Source organism: Rissa tridactyla, chromosome 1 (assembly GCF_028500815.1).
Source record: "Rissa tridactyla isolate bRisTri1 chromosome 1, bRisTri1.patW.cur.20221130, whole genome shotgun sequence".
NCBI classification, from domain to species: Eukaryota; Metazoa; Chordata; class Aves; order Charadriiformes; family Laridae; genus Rissa; species Rissa tridactyla.
This window is the reverse complement of record NC_071466.1, coordinates 144,847,459-144,871,776: the sequence shown is the minus strand read 5'-3', so window position 1 is coordinate 144,871,776 and position 24,318 is coordinate 144,847,459. Positions and strand designations below refer to the sequence as shown.

Genomic DNA, 24,318 nt, shown 5'->3' with positions numbered 1-24,318 from the left:
TCAGCAGATGTTCAACTCCATGTGCTACCAGTACCTGCAGAGAAGCACCAGTCCACATCGCCGGTCCCTGTCCGCCTCGTCATAAAACATGCCTAGCTGTGCTTTTGTAACTTTTGGGAGGAGACAGGATTCCTTTTGGCTCCCCAGGATATTATTTTGAATTTTTATTCGTGTTAATTTCGTACTTCCCATACACATAAGTCAGCTCCCTCCCACTGAAATGCACTTATTTAATCTGATTTGGCTGGTGTACGAAACGTGCCTGTTGTGTGCATGGCGCTGCGTGGGTTCACCGAGTTACGCTCTGCGTGCCAGTAATCCCCAGGGGAGCCACGGCGTGATGAGCTCCTACCTGCCTGCTCGGGTGCGCGCACAGACACAGGCACTTGATGCTCCCGGCTCCCCGGTGAGACAGATTTCCCTCCCATTCAGCAGCTGGCAATGCAGGCTTTCTGCATGCTGTTTGCCCCTCCAGCTCCTCCACAAGCATGCATACACGTGTGTGCTCACACCCCGGTAGCTGTGGCGGCACGCATGCTCAGCCGCGTGTGCGCAGCCAGCCCCCGTGCAGAGCCGGCGCCTGCACGTTGGCAGTTCGCTACCCCCCTTGGATCCCCCTCTTCTCCGGGCTATATGTGGCATTTCGAAGCTCTGACAATCTGCTCCAAATGTTTTCCATATTTGTTCAGCCTCCTTGATTCAAATACCAGGAACGACTCAGCCAGCACAAAGCGAAGCTTTGGGGGGCAAAAAAACTCCCACCCCCATCAGCGCGCGCGCACACACACACGCACGTGAAAACCTAAAGTTCATCGGCATGGGAAAGGAGGAGGAGAGGAAACCCCAGCACAGCACGTCCCTGAATAACCAGAGCCAGTCAGGGAAGGCACCCGAAGGGGAGAAAAGCAGCGGCTCGAGCAAGACGCAGGAGTCCACGATGAAGAAGAAGAAGAAGCAGAAGAAAACCAAGGGGGATCCCAAAACTGGCCAGGAGGAGGAATCCCACACTTGTTGTGGCTGCCGTTTCCCGCTGCTGTTTGCTTTGTTACAGCTGGCATTAGGCATCTCTGTAACAGTGCTGGGCTTCCTTATGGCAGGCATCAGTTCTTCTCTGCTAGTCAGAGACACTCCATATTGGGCTGGGATAATTGTAAGCATAAAGTCTGTTTCTCCCTAAAGTGCCTTTGCCAACATTAATGCAAGCTGCATGACGCTCCACTTTAGACTAACCAACTGCATGCACAACACCATTTGAGTTATGCTAACTATAAATATTCCTGGGATTAAATGTCTGGGTATACTTTCCCAAGGAAACTGCCTCCTGCAGAATAACACGATCTTTCATCTTCTTCCCTGAAATACCCGACAGACCTTAAATAAAATACAGGGTTGCCGTTCACTAGATGTATGTATTAGCTTGTGCTTTGCAGTGAACTCCTGCCTGGTGATGCTGAAAAAAAATGTTGATTACTTACTTACACTGCCTTCCCTCTTTCCCCACCGAACCCTAACAATCAGATTTTAGAAGTGAGAGCATAACTCTATTACTCGCAACTTTTAGCCGGGCGCGTTTGGTAAGAGTAAGAGGAGAGAAATGGCTGTCTTTTGAGCTTCCTCTCTGTGCTGTGTTGAAGAACTGCTGTGATTTAACTCCTTACCTCCCCGCTGCTCCCTGACTTCTCCCCTACGGGAGGGAGAGGCTGCAGGTGGCTGTGGGGAGGGGGACGGTGCTGGCGGGTGGGTGACGTGGCCGGGAATGGGAGCTCGTCCCAGGGCCCGCCGGCGGCTCCCGCCAAGTCACGCGCAGTTTCGAGTGACACACCAGCTTCGCTGAGCGGGCTGGCAGGGATGGGGTAAAGGGCAGGGTCCTGCCGGGCATAAATAGGAAGGCATCGCTGGTGGGGAAGCCCAGGCTGGTCCCCAGAGCTGAGCGCCCCTGCAGAGCTGTGGGGAGGAGGTGCAGGGTCTCGGTGCCATGCGTGGTGTGGTCCCCCCCTTGGCCGTGTGCTCGCGGACGTGCGGTTTGCCTGTGGAGAGACAGGGTCGGTGATTAAGAGCCTGGGACGTGCCATGGATGCAATTTAGTATGCAGGTTCTTTTTTTCCTGGGCAGCAGGCTTCAGGTAAATATATACTGACGTGTTAGCACTGGTTTGGGTGTTGTTAGATTGTAAGAACTCCCAGCAAATAAATTCGGGTTTAGGTACTTAAGGATTTCTCGATATGCTAAACAGCTGTGGGGGGATCTCCCATAAATGTAATTCCTTGCCAGCTGAAGGATTATCTGAACACCTGAACCGTTTGGGGTTTGCTGTATTAATCCTGTTGGGCAACCCTGCAAAGAGTGGAAACAGCAGGCCATGAGCTCCCAAAAGAAGAGCTCCTGTAATTCACCTCACCCTTCTTGTTTCTCTTCTGACCAGAGGGGTATCTAAGAGTTTAGCAATGTTTCACGGGGTGAGATCCTGCCCTTGCTCAGGAGAAGAACTTCCTCCCATGGTTTTTGCTGTTACAAGCCAGGGGGGGAATACAGATGGCAAAATAGCAGCATGTGACATTTTCACTCCTCCTGTTTATCTGGGGATTCTGAAGGTCAGATTATTTCTTCTCCAGACAGCACTTGGAGTATCCCAGGTTTGAAATAGCTTTTTCACTAGAAAAAGTTGACGCACAAGGACCGGGGAAAGAATGAGCTAGACTGGACTAGTGTATGGCCAGGGATGTGAGAAAAGCCATGGAAGCAGTCCCTGGCCCACATGAATGCCATCAGCATCCAAACTGCATCCATCTGAGACATCCACATACACCCGATGTCCCTTGAGGAGGCCTGAAACCCCACCAAAGTCACTACTTTATGAAGACCTTTTGTTTTTAGCAGCAGCCTCCAGCAGTAGTGACATTTAGATGCCCACACGAGGCAAAGCTCAGTCGCTTTCAGAGTCCCCCCCTGAAAAACAGGCAAAACTCACCATGTGCATTCCTGAGCTAGTCCTCAACTCAAAGCAAAACTCATCTCTCAGCCGTGGTGGTCACGTTTTGCACCCGCCAGCCAGCCAGGATAACCCCTGGGGGAACACATCTCCTGGGACCGTGCTGGCTGTGAGGGTCAGGGCTTCGTTTTGCTTCATATTACAGGTTGCCCCGGCTATCGGGAAGACCAGTGTGCCCTGTGGGCTGCAGGTAGGGACCCATGGGCAGGACTTACTGTACCTACGGTTTGAGTTAGTGACTCTCACCTTGGATATTCTGGTGCAATGTTGAGCCACCGGCACGTTCACGTGTGGGTTGATTCCTCCCTGGCTCAGAATGGATTTTGGTGTCCCCCTGCTTGCCCTCAGCGTGATGGCAGGGACTGTGTGGTGGGGGGACATGGCAAGGTAGGCTCCTGGGGAGCCGCACTGCTCTCCTGCACCCTCAGCCCAAAGCAGGAGGGAAAGAGGGGTCTAACACCAGCAGAGGGTGGTAAAAGGGAAACCAGTGCTAGAGAGGAGAGGCTGAGGTGGTGGTGCAGCCCCAGAGCCTCCTAGCAAGAGAGCACATGTGGAGCACTGGCCATGGCGGATTCACCACGGGAGTAATGCAAAGCCTATATCTGAGGGGCAAAATGCAAGAGATGCAACACGATGCCGCATTTACTTTGTTCCTCCACTGTGATGTCTTCATGGAGGTACTTGGTGCCCACTGGGACGTCGGACAGAGATGGCCAGGAGCTGCTGAGCTGGAGTTTCTGGGTGTGCAGGTCACGGGGTGCTGCTGGTGAGCTGTGGCAGGGAGCATGCTGAGGACCGGCCTCCGGAGAGCTGGGGGGAAACTGGTCCGTGAAGGAGGACCCTTGGCTAGGACATCTTACGTGTGGCTGGACGTCCTATGAGCTGGCTCTTGGGCAGCTGTGGGCGACTGCATGGAGGGCATATGGGTAGGGGATGGATGACCCACGTGTTGCCCAAGAACAAATCTCGTGGCAGAAAGTGACTTCCTGAAACTCATTTATTCGCACAGAAATGAGCAACAGAACAGAAAGATGTGGTGTAAAATACCAGAGCATATTTGTTTTAGTAGCATCCCACTCAAGTGTTCTTTTTAAAGGACTTGATTAGTATTCAGAATCAAGAACTTAAAAAATCTATTATCGAGACCTTTTTAACAATATTAGAGATAATGGGCGAAGCTCATTCCTAGTGTTACTCCTTTGGAATTACACCAGGGCTGGATTTGACCCCACAGCTGTTAATGCAGGATGACAGAAAAATGAAGGAAAATTGCTAATGTGTTAAATAGACCCTGATTGATTGAAAGATTCTTTTTTTTTCTTCTTTATTAGTGGCAAAATGGTGACACCATTCCTTGCTGAAAATCAAGTGCTTTAGTGCATTACCATGAATGAAAAGGAACTTAATTAGAGAAGCAGCTGGAGTAAAATGCTACCAAGGAAAAGCCTGCGAGGCAGTCCAAAGTAAATCGGTTCAAAACCTGACCAGCTATGTTTGTGAGGATAGCGCAGGCCAGGGATTGGGTTCACCATCCCGTGGAATAAGTGTGGCCAGCGATCTGCTGACAGGGAGTGGAGGATGCCCCTGACACCAAAGGGCTCTGCGCCAAAGGGTGCCTGGCACCAGCCCTTCCCTCCCGCTGCGGGAAATGTTAGAGCTTGCATTGCATCAAGGGCATTTCACCATGAAACCTGGTTAAAACCTACTAGTTCAAAAAGCATTTCATCCGAAATTGGTGGGGCATTAGTCAGAAACCAAAGGAAAGGTTTGTTAAAGGACAGAAACCACGGAGCCTGTGTGATTTACTACTTCTGCTTCAGCTTCAACAACCTATGCCCCGTAAAATGCCTCTGCCGCATTGCTAGGGGTAGGCTGATAAATGCAATTAAAAACAGTGAGGGTGACATTTGTTATGCCTACCTGTAGCCATTTACAGGGAAGGTGTCCGGGTCTGAAGCAGTGGTCCAGCTCCTCTGTGAGACTTGTTCTCAGCACCCGAAACTGCAGGCTGGATCGCCACAGCGGCCTCTTGCTTCTTGCTGCTTTGAAGGAGCTTGGACAAACTCTTCACAAATCCACCCAGGAGTGCAGGGCTTTATTTTTTTTTTCCGTATCTTGCCACTGACTCGCTGCGTTGCTTTGGGCAAGTTACTTAACCTTCCTAAGACTTTGTTATTTCCCCTGTAAAGTGGGGTTAATCATGGCTATCCGTCACCCCTTGCTTTGAGATCCTTGGATGAAAAGCATTGCAGAAGCAGTAGATATTAATGGCATCCTTTTCATTCTTTTTCATTAGTTTGTGGCCTTTTGACACCCAGAAGAAGAAACGATGTATTTCTCCTCGAAAAATCTGCTCTTAGATTATTTCCACTGTGATCAAAAGTAGAGAGTATCAGAGTTTTCATAGACATGCTCCCTTTCAGCCCTGTTTTGCAGACTCAGGCAGTTAAGAAAGTTACAGAAACGCTCATCAGAAATTATTATCCAGGGTGTTTATTATTTTTGTCAGAAAGTTATTTTAAATCCATATGTATGGATGGATGTACATAAAGTTGGGATTTTAAAAAATATTTTTAAAAAAATCTGTTCCTTAAGCAGCTCAAGGCAGCAACCGTGGCTCCAGCTGTCATTTATTTTATTGCAAAAAGTGTCTCAAAATATCTGCCACGGGCCAAGCTCCCAGCCCTGGACCTCTGATGCTTCTCCCTGCTCAGGCCCTTCAGAGCCACATCTCCCCAGGTCTTTCCCCGTGCGAGAGGATCGCTGAGCTTTACCCAAGGGCTAGCCATGGCTCATGGCTTTTTGGCACCAGCATCCAAGCATTGGCTTCTCTGCCCTGGTGGAGTAAGGCTGATGTGGGTCTTTGTGGTGCAAAAGGCAGGCAGACTTTTAACTGAAAAAGCAATTTCATTATTCTTCTTTTACCTGGAGTTAGAAATGTTTATGTCACTTTAAGTTTTTATGGGTTTTTTGTTTGTTTGTTTGTTTGTTTTTTAAAGAACCTTTAAAAAAATTTAAGCTAAAACCTTCACCAAAGGAAACAAATTCTTCGCTTTGAGCATCTCACAGACAAGGATAGGTGAGGCAAATGAAGATCCCACAATGGCTGGAAAACCCAACTGTGAGGGACCATTTGCAGGAGATGAGGGGTGAGAGCGCGTTGCGTGGCAGCATCAGGATTGGATGGAGGAGTTTGGCTGGCTTTCATGCTTCAAAGATCTTTCGATGCTTAGCGCAACATGGGTAGCAAACAGCCAGGACTGTCTCCCGATGCTGCGCAGCCCTATCAGATGCTGATAATTGAGATGTTTGTTTGATTTATGTGCTTCTGCATGAGAGTATGACTCAGATGGTGGGTCGTGCCACTGACTCAGCACGTGCTCATGGGCTGGTAAACCTGAGTGCCAAAATCAATAGCGCTGCCAGTAACAGGCGGCGCCGGCCCAGCCTTTGCCTCTTTAGCTTGTCAGGGTTCATGTTGTTTGGGGGCTAGAAGGGCAGGAAGGTGGTGTGACAAGCTCCCCGCACCCACCACCTTCTTTGGCTCGTACAGCTCTCAGCAAAGTTGCTCTGGCATATCCCCGGTTCCCAGGGAAGCAGCAAGGCCCCTAAAATTAGGCTGAACACTTTTTAAATGGTAGAAGATGGCAACAGGTAGAGGCCAGGGGTTGGGATTTTCATCCTGAAAATGGGTATGAGGGTGATGTGTGTAACTGTTAAGGAGAAGCTTTGAGAATGTTGTGAGACGGATGCTGAAAGGATGAAGCGTTGTATACAGGCGCCTGGTGAAAAAAGGATGATACTATGCTATAAAGTGATCTAAAGGAGAAACTGGGGTTTAATGCGTCCTGATGATTAGCTGGGGTTGATTAGACCCATGCTCCTCTCAACCAGAAGGGATTTGCTTCCTATAATTTAGACCATTTCCCTGTCTCAGTGTAACAAAGCAATTCAAGGGCCACGTTGTCTCTGACAATTTCCCCGCAGATGAGGCTCTGTAGATGTTTCCACCTAAGAGCCTTTCTGCAGATGGTCTCTCGCATGATAAAATGAGGCAAGCCCGTACAGGTAAACCCCTGTCAGCCTTCTTGCCTTTCTCTTTCCGGATCCTCCCACCTGCTGGCTGTAACATTTTTTGCACAAGGCCGGATGCTCCGACTACACGGTGGTGGCCCTGCCAAACATCAGACAACTGCTTTATGCGTGAGGCAACCCTTTTATCCTCCTAGAGAGGGTCAATAATTGGAAGGCATCCCCAGCTAGAGAAAGAGGCAACTGATCCCCTTCCATATTGATATGGGGCATGATTGAGTATTTAAAAAACCCCTGGAACATGTTCACTTTTAAAGCCTGAAAGGAGAGAGACGCTTTCTTGTTAGCCCTGGCCCCTCGCTGGTTTTTTCTGTTGTTGCTTTTGACACCTTTTCCTGCAGCAATTGTGGAGGTGGCTTTCAGTCAGGCTTTACCTCCTATACAACCTTGCTGGGTTTTTAACTTTTACTTGTTATTAGGGAAACCGATTTCAATTTTTAATAAAAGGTGACACTAAGAAACTGGTGCCATCAAAGCAGCTAATGGAAATTATAGTCATGCAGGCATCCATTTTTTATACAAGTTAGCTTCAAATAGCCATGGGCAAACATCAAAAGGTTTGAGGGAGGACTGCCTTCAAGAAGATCCTCCAAGTTTAGGTATTTAATTGAACCTTCTCCAAAGTATGTGAAACTCTGGATGGTATGCAACGAGGTACGCTGCATGAAATATGCCCTGGTGAGGTTTCCAGTGCTTGTTTATAGCCATATATGTATGTAGCACCAGAGCTGTACTCTTCCGAGCCCTCTGCGATTAAATCTGATAATTTTCTAAGAGTAACTCTGCATTGATGCCTGATGAGCTGAAATTTTGATCCGTTACAGAGTGGAAATTTTTGAGGGGAAAAAATGTTGAAACATCACCTTTCAGAATGGTTTGAGAAGGTAGCTCCACACCAGAGGTCTGTGTGATACCTGGCCAAGCGCTGATCCTGGACACCTCTGTGGTTTAGCCCTCTGGCCTAGCTACAGCCTCAAGGGGAAGAAGGGAGAAAATCAGAGTTCCTGACTGGAATATATTTGTGCAAAAAGCCTAAGTAGAGATTTGGAGAGAGACACTGCTCAAACAGGTTTCCTTAGTCTAGGCAACCTTGTGACTGTAGAGTTGATGGCTTTCCATAGCTTCGTAGTCATGGACACATCTCAAACCACAACTTCATGCAGCACTCTTAGCCGTGCTACACTTTTCATGCTGCAAATCACTGCTGGCTCTGGGACCTTTTAATGGGTTTTTTTTCTCCCTCAGGCATTTGATCACCCAGCACAATATTTCTGACTTAAGGGCAGTAACGGACTGCTGCTGCAGCTCCTGGCTTTGTAAATGATGGCAGCCTTCACAGTGCTTTGCCGGCGGAGTTGAATTTCACCATAGCACAAGTGACCATTTCCACTGTTGAGCGACTGATCTAAACAGCAAAGATCGTTACAGAAAAATATGGTTTCATTTGATTATGAATGTTCTTGCAGGGTTTTGATTACTTTACAGAATTTAAAAGAAAGTTTTGTATCTCTCATGGTGTGTTATTGCACGGTTTGAAGGGACTTGTAGTAAAGACATAAATATTCAGTTCTGTAGGTGGGACAGGGATGGTCGGTTATAATGGGAGTTTATGGCTGTCAAAGAAGTGATTTTTGTAGATTAAGATGGCCTTTGCCTGCAACGACAATATACATGTTTATCGTTATTAGTACAACTATTATTTCTGGAAGTAATTTATATGCAACTAGACTGTCCTTAAATCTAATAAGAAATCTGTAAGAGGAAAAACGATTAAGGTGCAATCCCTCTGTGTGTCAGACTGGCTTCTTTTACATGTGGTAGTGAGACTCAAGGCTGATGAAAGCTAGCAGTGAAAGCTGCCTGTAGCACCTGCTTTCGTTGCCATTTCCTCAAACCTCATAAAGCAAACGAACATCAGTGTGGCTGTCTGCAACAGCCTGTACAGATGTCTGGGATCAGAGATGATCCTGGTTCATAATGGCAAAGCCAATGGGAACATTTTCTTTCTCGCATCAAAGTCTATGTTCAGTGGGATTGTGAAATTGTGGATAACATGGCTTCTCCAAACGTGTGTAGGGGAGCTAAGCCTTGCCATATCTGATGAGGCGGGTGAGCTGTCAAGCCAAGTATTGCCTCTGAAGTTAAGCAAGAGTCTTCAGAGATAGCTATGAGGCATAATTTCTTTACCCTTGTCCCTACAAACAGAAAGATCCATAGTGTCTTGAAGTGAGAAACTACGAAATAGCTTGTCCGTAATGGAAATTTCTTCCTAATTCTGTTACTAGCAGCTTTTCCCCTGAAGTCTGAGAGTTTACATTCTTATTAGAAAGGAAGAGTCCACCCGTGGGTCTCAACAATGCCATGTGGCGTTGCACTGCCCATATTTGAGAGGTATTGTCCTCCAGCATGTTTGCTTCCTGCCCCTAAAGGTTGTTGTAAGAGGTTCTTGCTAACAAGCCCCCATCTAAAGAGCAGATGAACTATACTATGTCTTTGTGAGTGTTTGCAGCATTTGTCTCGTGGTGGGGTGTAGACCCAAGACGCTCCTTTGAACCAGATTTTTGCCTCCTTCCTTCATATCTTGGTGGATGTTGACAACTCTCCCGCTTTACCCATGTGTCAGGGTTTACAAGGTGCTCTGGGTAGGAAGCGCTTTGCTGGAGAAAACCACATATTCTATAGCAACGCTCAGACTAAAGTTGTAGCATAACGAAAGAAAAACCAGTTTCACAAATGTACAAGAGCGATGCAGAGAGATTAGAGCAATCTGTGTTTTTGAAATGGGTTAAAATAAAGCGAAGCACATTAATATGTCAGCGTGTAAAGACAATGAATGCAAACCACAGTGGAAATTTGTGCCCTATGTGTTCATATGTCTCCAATTCTGTACATTCCATAACCATCTTCATCACTACCATGGGGTGTCCTTGCGCCGCTCGTACCCCTTGTGCTTAGTCCTGGCAGGACCAGACAAGGGTGAGCCACAGGGAGGTGAGCACAGGGAGAGCGGCTCCCTTGCCCCGAGCCTCATGGTCCTCCACTGGGCGGCAATGTCTGTGAGCTTGGTCCAAGCACCCTTCTGCGTTGCCACCTGTGTTTGTTCCTGTCGGAGATGATGAGCCTGTTTTTCTCACCCGTGACGCTTTTCAGAAGTGTATTAAGTTTAGTGGGAGGGACAGGGTTGGCTAGTGCAGGAGGATGCTGGCACCATGCTGGGCAGGGTGTCAGCCCTCCGTGCTTCGGTGGCAGCCGGCGCTCTTCAGCATGGTGGATCAGCTGAAATAAAGCTGGTGGTGAAGGATTTTGGGTACACAAAGCTTGAGAGCGATCTTCTTTACTGCTTGAGTTCTGGTTTTAAGGTGATGGAGATATGTACAGGCATGCTCCTTGCAAGTGCCGAACGTGCGTTGCAGTATGGTTGCAGCCTCTCCGTTGAACCATCTATTTTGCAGCAGCAGGCGAGGCTCCAAGCTGTGAGAAACAGCCGGTTGTGCTAGCTTGTGCGCACGTGCAGGGAGAGCTGGCTTGCCAATGCCCTGAGGAGCCAAGGACTGCATGCTGGATCTCCATGGGTCCGGGTATCCTCCCAGGCAAATCAACTGGGACCCACTCTTCGATGGTCTTGGAATCAGTTCCCATTCCTGCTGAAATCTGTAGCATCTTAATTCAGTTCTCACGACAACAGGCTCTAGCCCTCTTTGGGGTGGGGGCCACCCGGAAAAGGTCTACTTCTATTTTGATTGGGATTTAAAAAAAAAAAAATTTTTAAGTCACTTTCAAGCCTTGGGATGTTCCTGGCCAATGAAGGAAAGTCTACTGCTTCCTGCTAAAAAGAAATAGTGTTGAAACTTTTCTAGAGCATAAATGTTTAAGTTTTTCAGCCAGGTTAGTAACCAGCTGTTTTCCCTGGATTGTGAACTGGGGGATTTCACAGGGTATGTCTTAACCAAAATTAAGTCTGTAGCCTTCCTAAGTACATCTGTATCACATTTGGGTCTTCTTCTAGGCAGTACTTTTCTAAATTTAAATTATTTCCTTGGATAACTTTTCTCATCACTGCCTATCCAGCAAAGGGTGCATTAGTCTGTCTGGAAAATTTTGAAATACGGGATCTTGAAATAAACTTGAGTTGAAATTCACTCAGCATAGAAATGCATATTTCTAGATTTCCAGATAACCGTTACAAGAGCTGATCTAATTAACTGCTGCTCTGCAGCTCTTATAGAATCTATTTTATTTGTATAACACATGCATATTGATTGGTGGCAAGCGAGTGCTAAAGCAAGTTCAATTGCATTTTATGTTGTGTGCTTAGTCAGTAAGGCCTAGGAAATGTGTGCTTCGCGCTGGGATATTGCAGTGGCTATCGAAGCACTGGGATGCAGGATTACCTAATGCTACTTAGCAATCAGCATCAACAGCATCCGTAACGTGCCTGCTGTGAGGCAGCTGTCTTAGTCACTTAGCGGGTCCTAACGAATATTTACTAGAGGATTTTTATAGTTATTCTATTACACTTCACAGGTATAATTCAAAACTGATCTATTAATAATGTATAAAATAGAAGCATAAAGCTGTTTTCTGTATAAATGTTCCACGCTTCAGTTTGCTCCAGTGAGTGAATTTACCTTTAAAGAACCGAAATGTAAAACCGATATGGGTCATAATTCTCAGCAACATTATTTTTTACCATCACGTACAAAAATACACATCTCTGGTTAAAAAAAAAAAAAAAAAGAAGTTGGGATATTGTTATAGAAGAAATACTTAAGCCTTCTGAAATATCCCGGCCATGACTTGCCGGAATCCCGACCCAGTGTAATCTTTTATAAATACCTCTCTACAAATGTGCCTCTTCAAGTATCCCTGAGTATATTATTTAAATCCCAGAGGAACTTTAGAAAGCGCGTGCAGGAATGGAAATCCTTTTAAACGGTAGTCTTTTGTATGGGAAGCTTTCTGAAGAGGGAGGTCTGATCCTGCCGCGTTGAAAGCCGATAGGGCTTTTGCAGAAGTTGTACGAGGCACTTGATGGTAGAGAGAAAATTCCACCGCTGGTATTTGGCGCTGCTCTCGGAAATGAATGCAGCTCTGTTGTCTTTCTGTGGGAAAATAGGAATGGGAATAGGAGAGTGGGCACAGTCCCATGATGTCTCACGAGAGTAACCTGGAGGCGAATCTGGCCCTCGGTTCATGCAAGTGTAAATGCCCACTAGTGTAGCTGAAGCAAAGCAAATTTGATTTATTGTTTATAACAAGATCCTTCAGCACCAGATCCTGAAAATACTTAGGTCTATCTTTGACGTGAGCAGCCCCTTTGATTTCACATGGGGGAATCTTTTTTTAGTTATTTGAGGGTTTTTTTTAGTTTTTTAGGTTTTTTTTTAGTTTTTGCGGCAAGTTCTTTCCTTCAGCCGCTACTGCCGCTGGGGGAGTTTATCATTTGGATATTACTAGAGATATGATCTCCTTAAGATTTAAGTTTTATGGGCATGTTAATTGAATTAAAAGATTAATATACAGTGCGAGGGACCAAGGACATAGGCGATTCATCCTGAGAAATAAAACGTGGTTGAGTAACATAGAAGCACTATAGGGCAAAAAAAAAAAGCCCAGCACTGAAGGACCTTTGACAAGAAAGGTTGTTTTTTCCCCCAACAACCCTGTCAGCTATGGCTGTCAACAATAAAAAGAAGAAAACAAATAAATTGGAGGCCATGTGTAAGTCATAGGACCAGAATATAAATACACATGACATGGAAAGGAGTAAATAATACTGACGCTTTCTTTAGAGATGTTCTCAGGCAATACTTCCTATTCATGTCCTACCGAAATGACATGAAATAAAACTTTATGGAAAAAGTGTTATTAATCACACAGGTTCTTGAGGGACATGACTATCCGTGTTTGAGAGGCACTCTCCCTTTACAGGGCTGCTGTCTAGTGCCTTACACAAACAATGCAGATATAAAGAAAAGCTTCATATTTTGTTTATCCGATCATAAAAGAAATGTGTTTAACCATTGCTGCCTAAAAGGACAGTTATGCGTTTTTCGCTGCAGGTCGAGCAGTTCCCCGTGGAGCTGGAAATCTGGATGTGAACAGCACTGCCGTAGCGTTGCAGCGAGCAGGGGGGGACAGGGCAGTGAGGGAGCCCCGCGCTCCTGCAGGCATCTCCATGGCGTCGTCCCACCCCCGAGCAAAGGCAACTCGCGCCCAGGTCTGGCCCAAGAAGGCAAATCCCACTGGTCTGGGAAAGCAGAAAGCCTCAAATTAATGAGAAGCCTTAAAAACCCTCACAGTAAAAGGAAGGGGGAAAAAATTTACAGATTCTCACTGTGGTCACTGGGAATTCAGTAGCTATCAGTTATAACCAGGATGCCAAGGCTTGCTCCCGGTGCCACGTGAAGACAAGCCTTAGCACATCTGAAAGCATTCCACAAAAGCTCATCACATCTGGGCCTTTTTTAAAGGCTGGCTATGAAATGGCATTTTAAAAACACATGCATGCCATCGACTCACCTGTTTTTTCCAACCCAAACACTCACGGGTTCCTCCAAGCATGGCTGCAGCCACCAGCAACGCCCTCTCCCTCTGCGGGCGCAGTCAGGATTCCTCTCGTTCCCTGAGCCAGCCCTGGCAGCCCCACAGCAGCACAGAGAGCCCTCACCACGCGCCTGAGGACCCGGCTCCTCTTGTCCAGGCAGGGGAGGAGCTGCCAAAAAAGCAGCAGTCTGGTTGCAGAGCTGCAGCTCCTGCGTCCTCCTGCGCGATCTGATCGCTGGTCCTCCAAAACTGTGGGAGAGGAAGGCACTTGACTTGAGTCCTTAGCACCATGGGGGGACCCAGAAAACACTGCCTAAAAAGGGAAATGGTATTTATCGGACTCGCTCCTTGGAGCAGACTCTTCCCTCCTTACGTGGCTGGAAAATGCCTACCAGTGAATATCTGCTCCTGCAAATAAATCTCAATCTTCAGAATTAATAATATAGACAGCTAAATGAATAATAAAGTGCATAAATACTTTTCCATTAGTGTTAAGCTTCGGCAATTACTGCCACAGGGCTAAAATGCAGTCTCAGATTACAGAGGAGATGTCTTCTTTGGTAAGGTGTTCACTCTAGGAGAGGTTGAAAGCCTCTGCTGTAAACTGTACTGCTGCTTCTCCAGTGGCAGCTATGGTTGCTGATTTACAATGTGCACTGGTGACATAAAAACTCTGTCAGCACCCAGGGGTACAAAGGATGGTGCTCTTTGGGCTTGCAAGCCCAACTTCATAAGCCGCCTGCTCGTTTTTCATAGTTAGTTACATGGACAAAAATGTGAAACACATCCTAGAGGCTATCGCTGGGCTGCGTCTTTGTAGGTCTGATTCAAAAAGTCCCTCTGAGTTAAGCTTTTTGTGCCTCAGTGTCTGTAAAGTGAAGGTTGAAGCTCTTCCCTCCTCACAAGTGCTTCCACACATGCGAGGATCTCACACGCATATGGCTGTCGCCCCTGCTCAGACGACTTCGCTTATACACTGCTCCTTGAGCTACGACCCTGCTAACACAGCAAGGTGTTTTGGCTTGAAAAGAATTTATTTTTGTGTCCTTTTTTTTTTTTTTTTTTTTTCAAACTTTGACACATTATACCTCTCTTCCCTTGCAGGTCTGTGTGGTGTCATTAGTGGGATTTGTTATGCTGTGTATTTCGTACCAACCTGATGAGAAGACGTGCGTACAGTTCACAGTAAAGGTACCTTGACTTTTTTTAAATTTTTTTTTCTTCTCATGTCATTAAATATAATCAGAAAAGTTGATACGGGGGATATTTTTAAGACCACATGAAAAGAAGTGAAAATGCACCTGAAATGCAAGAATGGTTTTCTGGTATTTTCCAGGCGGCTAAGGAAGAAACTGTAGCCTATAAAGGGGAAACTCTAATAACAAATATTTCACATCAGAACACGATACTGTTTTATTTTCTGTGTTTTAAGAATCTCAAAGAGATTCAGATCAACAAAGCTGAAATAATTTTGGAAGTGTTCAGTGAAAGACCGAGGGTTACTATTAAGTAGAGATATTCATAGAGAGCTGGGTAAGAAGTACGGTGGCATAAAATGGGTCCACTTAAATCAAGTTTTAATTTTTAATGTGATCTAAGAAGCATCGGAGCATCTTCCCAGCAGTTTTGCTCCTCACCATGAAAAAAATAAACTGCACGGGCACAAACAAATTAGAAAGTGTGGCTAGAAATCCCTGCCTGCCTGCCTTTATAGACGGGGAGAGGGAGGCTGTACCTGAGCACCAGCGGCTGTGTCTCAGTGGATGGTGCCCTGTGTTAGGGTTGGGCATTAGCGAACACGGGGAAGCGTGAGCAAACCATGGGAACAAGCCTTCTTCCACGAAGCGAATTCCCATCTGAGCATTGCAAGAGAGATGCAGAAACCGTGCACTATGCCCCGCCCCCGTCCCCCAAACTCTGCTTCGTTGACACCCGTAAGTGACTAGAAAAGAAAGGCTGAGGACGCTTGTTCGGGATGGGGCATTTTTAACACCATTTTTCTGAGCTGTTTTTCCTTATTATTGTAATTTTCAGGGCTCTTAATATTTTGCAGACACGTAATAACCAAGAAAAATACCGATGCAAGCAACACAAAATAACAGTGATTATTAACTGAGAAAGGCAGAAGGAAATCAAACGCAAGGAGCGGCTTTTCGAAACCTGGCATTCATCCTCCCTTAGAAATTAGACCCCGGTGTGTCTTTTGTGTCTCTCTCAAGCTTCTCCCGTACTTACTTGAAGAAAGGGAGAAGAAGAACAATTGTTTCTGCCCTTTGATTGCCTTTACATTCTCGCCCCGTCACCTTTACACCCGCAAGTAAGGGTTACGGCTGCCCAGGGAGCTGCTGGGCTGGGCGGGAGCTGCCACGCCAGGCTTTTTATTGCTTGTCCTGCAGCATTAAATTGAACTTGGCATCCCAGCAGGAAGGGAGTCATCCCTCGTGGTGGGAACGGCATGTCGGGCTGGGCAGCTCAGATGCCTCTGCCACTCTTAGCAACGCCACCCACCCTTGTCAGTGAGGAACATGAGCCATCACTCCCGCAAGAAAATAAACGTTTCGAAAGCGCTCCCCAGGCGATGTAAAATGGGTTGTTCCTCATCACCTGGCAGAATTAGAGCTAAAGTCTCCCTTGAAAGGCTTTTGGTTCAGTCAATAGCCCATGGACTGTTGGCTACCCAAAGAACCCTCCTCCCCAACATCCACCTTCCCGGCATTTCCTTTTGCAGCGTGCCACAAAACTTGATCATTCCCAGGCTGTTCACCTCTCCTGTCCCATGTCCCCCATGGGGAGCTGTTATCCCCCCGTTGTCCCTCCCCGCTGCCTGTCCAGACAAACAGCTTCTGGCTGCAGGGTACCTATTTTCAACAAAGTAGGAGCTAAAAGGCTCCTCCAGGGCTTTGATCACACAGGAGTCATCTAAATCTCCAGTATCACTTCTCAGATATTCAAATATCAGTTAATGTCTGTTTCTGAAAAAAAAAAAAAAGAAAAAAGATCATTAGCTATTTGGCGACAAGGCTGAGGATCCAAAATTACGATCATGAGACAAAGCCAAGCAACTTGGGTCATTCTCTCCTCCTCAGGGCTCTGATGCTTCATCCAGCACCATGGTTGGGCTCAGTCCTGTCTGCCCCGACTGTCCTCCTGGAGACTTGCTCCCCAGCCCAGGCCCTGCCTTCACACTAGTGGCTGGTGCCCACTGAGGCTGCTGAGCATCATCCTACAAGAAAATCTTGGCCAGCCTTCCCTGGAGTGCAGTAAGGACCGCAGGATCCCTTGCATAGCCCAAGGGGCACTTTGGGAGGAGGACCACACACACACAGAGGCCTGGGGGATTTTAGTCAACCCCCGAGGTGACCCTATCACCCTTGGGGTGGGAAATGGGAGGACACCCATGCAGTTCTCTCTGCTTTCCTCCCTCTCAACAGCTGCTTCATTCATTTCACACTTGCACGAGCCCTGGATCCTGTTAAAAAAGGAGGTGTTAGAACAGCTTTCAGCAGAAATCCCTTCCTGAGACTACCGCAGGTGTCCGCAGCACCCTGTGCATCTGTGAGAGAGGGAGACCACTGCCTCTGGGCGGGTGGCTTTGCCCTTTGGGGGGACAATGGCAAGTCCCAGGCTGAATTTTTGCCCCTCCCCGTGTCTGCGTCTGCAGGAAGCGTGCTCTGCATTACAGCAAAGCAGCATGTTACGTGTCTATTTAAAAGGCGAGATCCTCTCCCTCGTCAAAAAAGAAAAAAAAGAAAAGACCACATAGGAAAATCTTGAGATTTCCTGTGGACTTCCTGGGCTATCTGCTAACATTTGAGAGATCACTGCGGTGCTGACCACGGCATCTCCCACGGTAGCATGACACCCTCTGCTCCTGCCCACCCAGCCCCAGCAACCCACACTGTGACACACGGCATGGTTCCTGTTCCCTGCCCAGGCTCATGCCTGAGCCACCACCACCTTCAGAAGGGGTCCCCTGGATCCATGTCTGCAAACCCTTCTGGTTTCACGCCTGATAACTATGAGAAGCCTTTTCCATGAGGAACGCGATACATCTTAGGTTAATTTCTTTTTGGCACGGAGCAAAACTATTGCCAGTAAATATTGCTAAAACGTTTCTTCCTCATATGAGGAACCCAAAGGAGGATGAGCTGCCATGCTCTGACCTCATTGTGTGCTGTGTCTCCCCCACTTCCCTTTTCTCCTTCTATTTAACCAGCAATTGCAGTGACTATCTCTCTGAGGCTGTTAAAAAACAGTTTTCCAGTGGCAAGTTCTGGTTCCTGGGCAGAGCTCACTACGTGGTTGTATTTGCGATGCTGAAGTTGCCTCCGGGTCTGGCATGTGATTAATCTGTTGATGGGATCTCAGCGCTCGCTGCCTTGTGCTCCCTCACAGGCAGTATTTGCATTTGCCTTACCTCTGATATTTGGAAATGTGTTCATTTTCAGCAGCTCGCAGAGAGACTCCTCTGCAAACATCTTGTGAGAATAATAAGCCATTTGGAAATTGCCCTATGTCCCCCACGCGTCTCTATTCGCCTCTGAGGCTTGCTGTAAGAGCTGCCCGTGTATTTGGTGTGTTTCAAAGGAATTCTGAGATTTCCTTCCCTTTAGGTACACAACAGGCAAATTCTTGCTTACCGTACCTGGAGTGTAGCTTAGGCTGTGGATTTAGCACTATTTTGTCCCAACTTTGGATCGAAATTGGCAGCTGAATAAAATACCTGCCAGGGAGAATCAGGCACATCTCGTAGTCTTAGCTTAATATCTCATTTATTAGGGAGGCCTGGTTCTGTCTCCTGCTGGTCTGAATCCAGGGACTTCCAGCCAGTCCACTGGGACTTCTACATCACAGAACAACTTTCATCCCTCAGAGAAGAGGAACAGTCATCGGTGCTTGTCTATTTTCCATTTTCCCCGTCAAACACATTTGCACCATCTTTTAAAGTAATGCCATTGTCTTATGAATTACCACGTCTCTGTTTGGAGGGGGTTCATCAGTCAGTAGCGCTCTGTACGGGGAGATGTCCCCATTGTCCAACTTCACCTTTACCGTGGACCTTTACCTTGAAAGCTACAGGGGTAAAAGAATTGCATTTAATAAGAGTCACCCTCGTTTTGAAGCTGCCCTTGGTTTAGAGCTGCAGGGGAAGTCATTAAATTTAATAGTAGCCAAGTCTTGAAAACTAAGATCTTGCTGTAAGAATTCGGTGATGCGCGGGAGAAAATGTATTAAGAATTGCAATAAGCCCAAATATTTTTTTTCAAGCTGGCAACTGAATAGGAAGATTGATTCACACTGTTGATACAAGACAAATACACCAGGAGTGTGAATTTTATCAAGAGATACGTACTTGGAGTTTCAAGGTCATAAAAATGCTTTTATATTGATAGTTTGCTTGCGGTATTGAGGTTAAGAGAGAGAGAGAAAGAGAGAAGCTGCTGTTTAAAATAACAGATTCCCAACCATGCCATGTGTCTGACAGATAAGACGCCAAGAAAAATAAATGTTTTTACAGTGCTGAACAGAACCAAAAATGCTATTTTGGCTAAACACAGAATATGACTTTAATATACATTCACACATATTTTGTATGCAGCACAGCAACTGCCAGTTCCAGCTATGAAAAGCAAAGGAAGTCCATATGCTCTGGTATCCAAAGGTCTCAGGTGTAACCCGCAGTGACAAAGGCTCCGAGCCGCTACGGGTTTCCATGCGTTTGCGGGGGTGGACTCTGCATAGCTGTCCTCGACAAAAGCCACCCTCTTTTAAAGCTGCCACTGGTGTGAGGAGGAGGAGGAGGGCTGACAAGCAGACCCTTGTCCTTCTCACGCCGTAGCAGGGGCAGCACCAGGAAATGAAAGGCGCTCACCGCTCTTTCACGCCTTTGAAAGACTTCTCCATCGCATTTATGGGGCGAGTTTTGGAAGGAGATTGAGCACAACATGCACTTTCTCATGGAGATTTGCATTCCCACTCCACAGCAGGACCTGGGAAGGAAGCAGGCTGGCTGCATTCACTGGGCCACAAGCAGGAGATCAGCCCCCTCCCTGCATGATTTGCAAGTCTAAATCAGATTTGTTTGGGCACGTAAACCAAGAGCTGGGAATAACACCTGAGCAAAGTTTCAAAAACACCTACTTCTCAGCGCAGCCTGGGATAAGATGTCAGCCCAAGCCTCGTTCTGCTCAGCTCTCCACTAATTATCTCAGCTGATGACTATAAGTCTAGCCAATGCCGGTACAATGGTAGAGGAAGACGCTCCCTCCCTCTCTATAAAGCTTCTGGCTGTATAGAGACACAGATTTCTTGGTGCTATTATCAGGTCTCAAAAATTGCAAGGCAATACTCGTATAAAATATGCAAGGCAGAATTACTAGTTCTTGAGATGACCTGCTGAACTTTGCATCACCGGGGAGTTATAGCTGCCTTCCAATTTTTGAAGCACACAGTGTCCAGATAGTCCATTGAATGCATGCATTCCCTGTGAAGTACATGTGCATGCATTCGGTCTGTGTTCTTCATTCTTCGTGTAGCTGCAAAAAGAGGTTGTTTTTTTTTTTCCTATTTTCCTTTCTTTCAGCTGATGTATTTTCTCCTGAGTGCCCTGGGTCTGGTTGCCTGTGTTTTGGCAGTGGCTTTTGCTGCGCACCATTATTTGCAGATGACAAAGTTTACCTGTGATACCATCCTCGAGTCCTGCCAATGCAAGCTGGACACTGAAGACCCCCTCGGTAGGACCTTCGTCTACCAGGACGCAGCTGACTGTGGCAGCCTCACCAGCATGCTCAACCTGTACTTACTTCTGCAGATGGTTCTCAATCTGATCGCAGCCCTGGTGTGTCTGTCGGCATGCTTCGTGATGTGGAAACACAGATACCAGGTCTTTTATGTGGGCGTTCGGTTCTACCCTTTAACTCCTACTGAAGGCCAGCAACAGAAAGTGTAGGGTTTGGGCTGGCGGGGGGGGTTGTAGCCAGGGAACGGAAAATGTCAGCATACTGCCACCATAGACACTGCGGATGGATGAGTGTTTATAAGGTTTTTGACAAGGAAGAACATTCACATAGTTTTAATGAATATCTTTTTCAATCATTTCATATGGCTGCTCTTGCAAAACATCCCTCGTGAGACTATCTAGAGGTCACAAAGTCCTAAAGATGCTGCTGTACAAATACTCACCAAAGAGGTTCTTTAGTAGCCATAGACAAAATGAGAGCTTAAAAAATCATTGGGAACAACTCATCTGCAGGGCTACAGCCATTATGAAATAGGGTCCATTTCCCTCGCTGGTAGATACCTGTTCTTGCCTTCAGAGAAGCTATGCCGATTTCTACCAGATAAGGATCTGGTCCAAACTGCTTAATTATAATTATGCTGATCATGCTTAGGGAATATATTGTCTCTTGGATGCTCTGGGTATAATCCATGCTAACATGATGGGGATTTACATATGGAAAAGTAATAAGGGAGGTCAAGACCTCTTCAAATGCAGGCTGAGACCAACAGCAAAGTGAATATATTGACAACTGCCATATAAAATATACATAAGGCTTTTCAGAGTGACTAATGATATAGGTTACCTAATCCAATTACTAACAAACAACAATATGAGTGGGTTTACTAATGGTGATTTGGTGGGCCCTGCTTGAGACTCCAGACAGATTTCTGAAGTATGAGTGCTCGGCATTTTATGAGAAAAGATCAATTTAAGAAACCTCGAGTTGTGCTCCTGGAGTGGAGGACTCTAAATCACTAGTCACATTGAAAACTATGTTGACATTGCTGTAATTGCAGTCTCCCAAACCCGGCGTCTAGCCAGTTCCACCAATTATACTCCAAGCACAAAAGGCCAAATGCATTTTTGGTGTAACTCCTCTGAAGACAATCAGCCTTACACACCAGCAGTGGAGTTGGGCCAACAGGCCTGAAAGATATATCCCCGCAACAATGAATGTTTTTAAAATGGGGTGGAGGGAGGGAAGCAAGAAGAGACTGCCAGTCTCCCAAAGACATCGTTTACAATAATGAGGGCAAGAGATTTCTTAATAAGCAGCATAGAGTAACAAACCACATTCAAACAGTGCTTTTGCACCCTGGAAGTGGCTCTAGAAGTGCTTTATGTCTTATTAGCCTTATACCGAGCCTTATACCGAGCCAAGTATGTTGGTTTGTCCTTTAATCTGTCATTTCCACTTGCACTTGCACAGGACCTCTAAACGTAGGAGCAATTTTGAGTCGGCAGCATTTTGCACTGCCTGCTGATAGCTGTGCAAGGGCAAGGCAGCTGGTGCTCACGCCCTGCAATGAGTAGGGATTTCCTGATCCCCGCCAGAGCAAGGGTGTTTCTGAGGTGGGGTGGAGCAATCACATACCAGAAAACTGTGCCATCATCATTAGCAAGGAGGAAGCAAATAAAATTTTTATAAATCTTCAAAGAAGAAACAGTTTCTGCAGCAAAAACCCAGTCTGGCAAAAGCTAGTTGTCTAAGTAGCTCTAATGCTACCCAAAAACTGTCTTCCATATGGTGATCACACATCATCCCAGGGCTTGACAAGCATACCTCCAGGGTCCGAAGATCACAACATATTTAAATCTTCTCTGGTCCACCTAGGGCACTGCTCCGTGTACGTGCTCAAGTTTTTGTCATGGAAAGTGCTTCTAGAGTAGACGTAGCGTCACCAAGGTGCTCTCTGCCAAGCTGCAAAGCAAGGAGCTTGAGAAAATGAAGGTCTTTGAGACCAGCTTCCAAACGGCCTTTTTTATGCACCTAAAAATAACAGCCACTAGTAAGCATGGCTGCAGGGCACGTTTGCAAGGGTGCCTATTCGCTTGCCCAGATGTCTCCACCCATCTGACGTCCTAAGCCTGGCTCCCAGGCATGCTTGGAGCGAGCCGAGGCAGAGGTGGAGTGCGCGGGTGGGTTGGCAATGTGAGACCTGGCCACCGGTATCAGGGGTCCGTCCGTGTAGTGGCAGGAACCAGCTTGTCTCCCCCAACTTCGGTGGAGCAAGCTGCAAGCAGCGCTTAAGGATTGGTGCCAGGGCCGGCCTCCGGTAGGAGATGATGTGCAGAGGTGCCTCTCATGTGCTGCTTCTACTCAGACATCGCTTTGCCCCCGCACCCCTTGCATGACTCCAGCTATGGAAGGGTAGGGCAGAGGATATACCTGCCTTCCACCCACATGACCCTCGCTGCACCCAAAATGTGGGCTCTCCTCTCCACAAATAAAATAACAAGAGGCAGGAGAGGGACCAGGGGAGGCTGAACAACAGCTGAGCTTTGGGGTTTCCTCCTGCCGTCGCCGCCAGGTGCTGTGCCCCAACCACTGGCGAAGAAAGGGGAAGGCTCTGCTGGCAGAGCAGGGCATGCTTCCCACCCTGCCCTTTCCCAAACTTTCCATTGTTCAGAAGATAACTTGGTCTGCAGCGCTGTAGCTTAGGCCGTGCTGTGCGTGGGCTGGTGGCAGCAAGCTGGTGCAGAAGAGGACGGTGGGTCCCATCCGAGCAGCATTTACACCAGAGCTGGGGTTTTGTCTCCTTGATCCCTTGAACTCCATCTCATCCGCATGTTTTCACTCCCCGTTTCCCATCACTTCCTAGGCGCTGGGCTCCTGCAGGCCAGCCCCTGTTAGATGGGGCTGGTCTCACGTTGCCTGGCCTCTGCCTACTCACCCCTGGGTTTAAATTTGCTGGGACTCCTCTAAAGCACGAAAGACATGGAAGTGATGATCACAGGGTCGCTGCAAATGCCTTCGGTGCGGTGGCAGGGAAGAGAAAGGAGATGTGGCTAAGAGAGCCTGAGTCGCTTAGCAAGCTGTGCACCTCCATAAATTCTTTACTGTGGGGGTGGCGAGGCACTGGAACCGGTTGCCCAGAGAAGTTGTGGATGCCCTGTCCTTGGAAGTGTTCAAGGTTGGATGGGGCTTTGAGCAGCCTGGTCTAGTGGGAGGTGTCCCTGCCCAGGGCAGGGGGGCTGGGACTAGATGATCTTTAAGGTCCCTTCCAACCTGAACCATTCTGTGATTCTATAACAGCACAGCCACTGCTTCGAGCCACCGCCCCCGAGTTCGGTTCACTAATCAGCACATTGCAGCTTAACCCTTTCCTCTGGAAGAAAGAAATATTCATCATATATTCTGTTGGTGTTTTAATGCTTAATGAATAAATATGGGGCATTTTCATCTAGCAAAGAGTAACTTCTGTATTTCTTCTTTATATATGCCAAGAACATAAAATCCAAACAGGAGAGATGGAGGAAATGGACAGGGTAGCGTTTGGAACCGGTTTCCCCCTGGGTATGGTTTTACAACAAGTATTTTGCTTGGATCAAGAATTTTGGGAAGTACTAATTAAAGGATTTTCAAGTACCACAGCATATTCAGACAGCTCCCAGCCGTTTCCTGGTGTCACGAGTCCACAAGGACTGCACCAGGAGAAAGAATGGGACTACAAGGCTCAGAAAGGACAGAGGTGCTGAAGAAAAGAACATTTTTTTTTTTTTTTTTTTTTTAAGTCCTGGAAATTTATTCTCTGTGTGAATTCCGCAGAAAGGGGTAGGAAACTGCTATGGACACACAGAAATTGCAAAGGGCTCTATGTAATTTACTCTCACAAACCCAGGTGTGATTCTCATTTGCACCCTGGCCACTTTACACTGTTTTCACAGTGTAAAGGGGTTCTAAAGATGG

General features: G+C 47.0%; 1 protein-coding gene across 1 annotated transcript; it reads left to right on the top strand.

Annotated features, from left to right (window-relative positions):
- The first annotated feature begins 668 nt into the window (after nucleotides 1-668).
- Nucleotides 669-23,820, top strand: SSPN (sarcospan). Its single transcript, XM_054188054.1, has 3 exons — nucleotides 669-1,150; nucleotides 14,732-14,818; nucleotides 20,211-23,820. The coding sequence occupies exons 1-3, from the start codon at nucleotides 818-820 to the stop codon at nucleotides 20,574-20,576; spliced, it is 786 nt and encodes a 261-aa protein (XP_054044029.1). The 5' UTR covers nucleotides 669-817; the 3' UTR covers nucleotides 20,577-23,820.
- The last annotated feature ends 498 nt before the right edge of the window (nucleotides 23,821-24,318 follow it).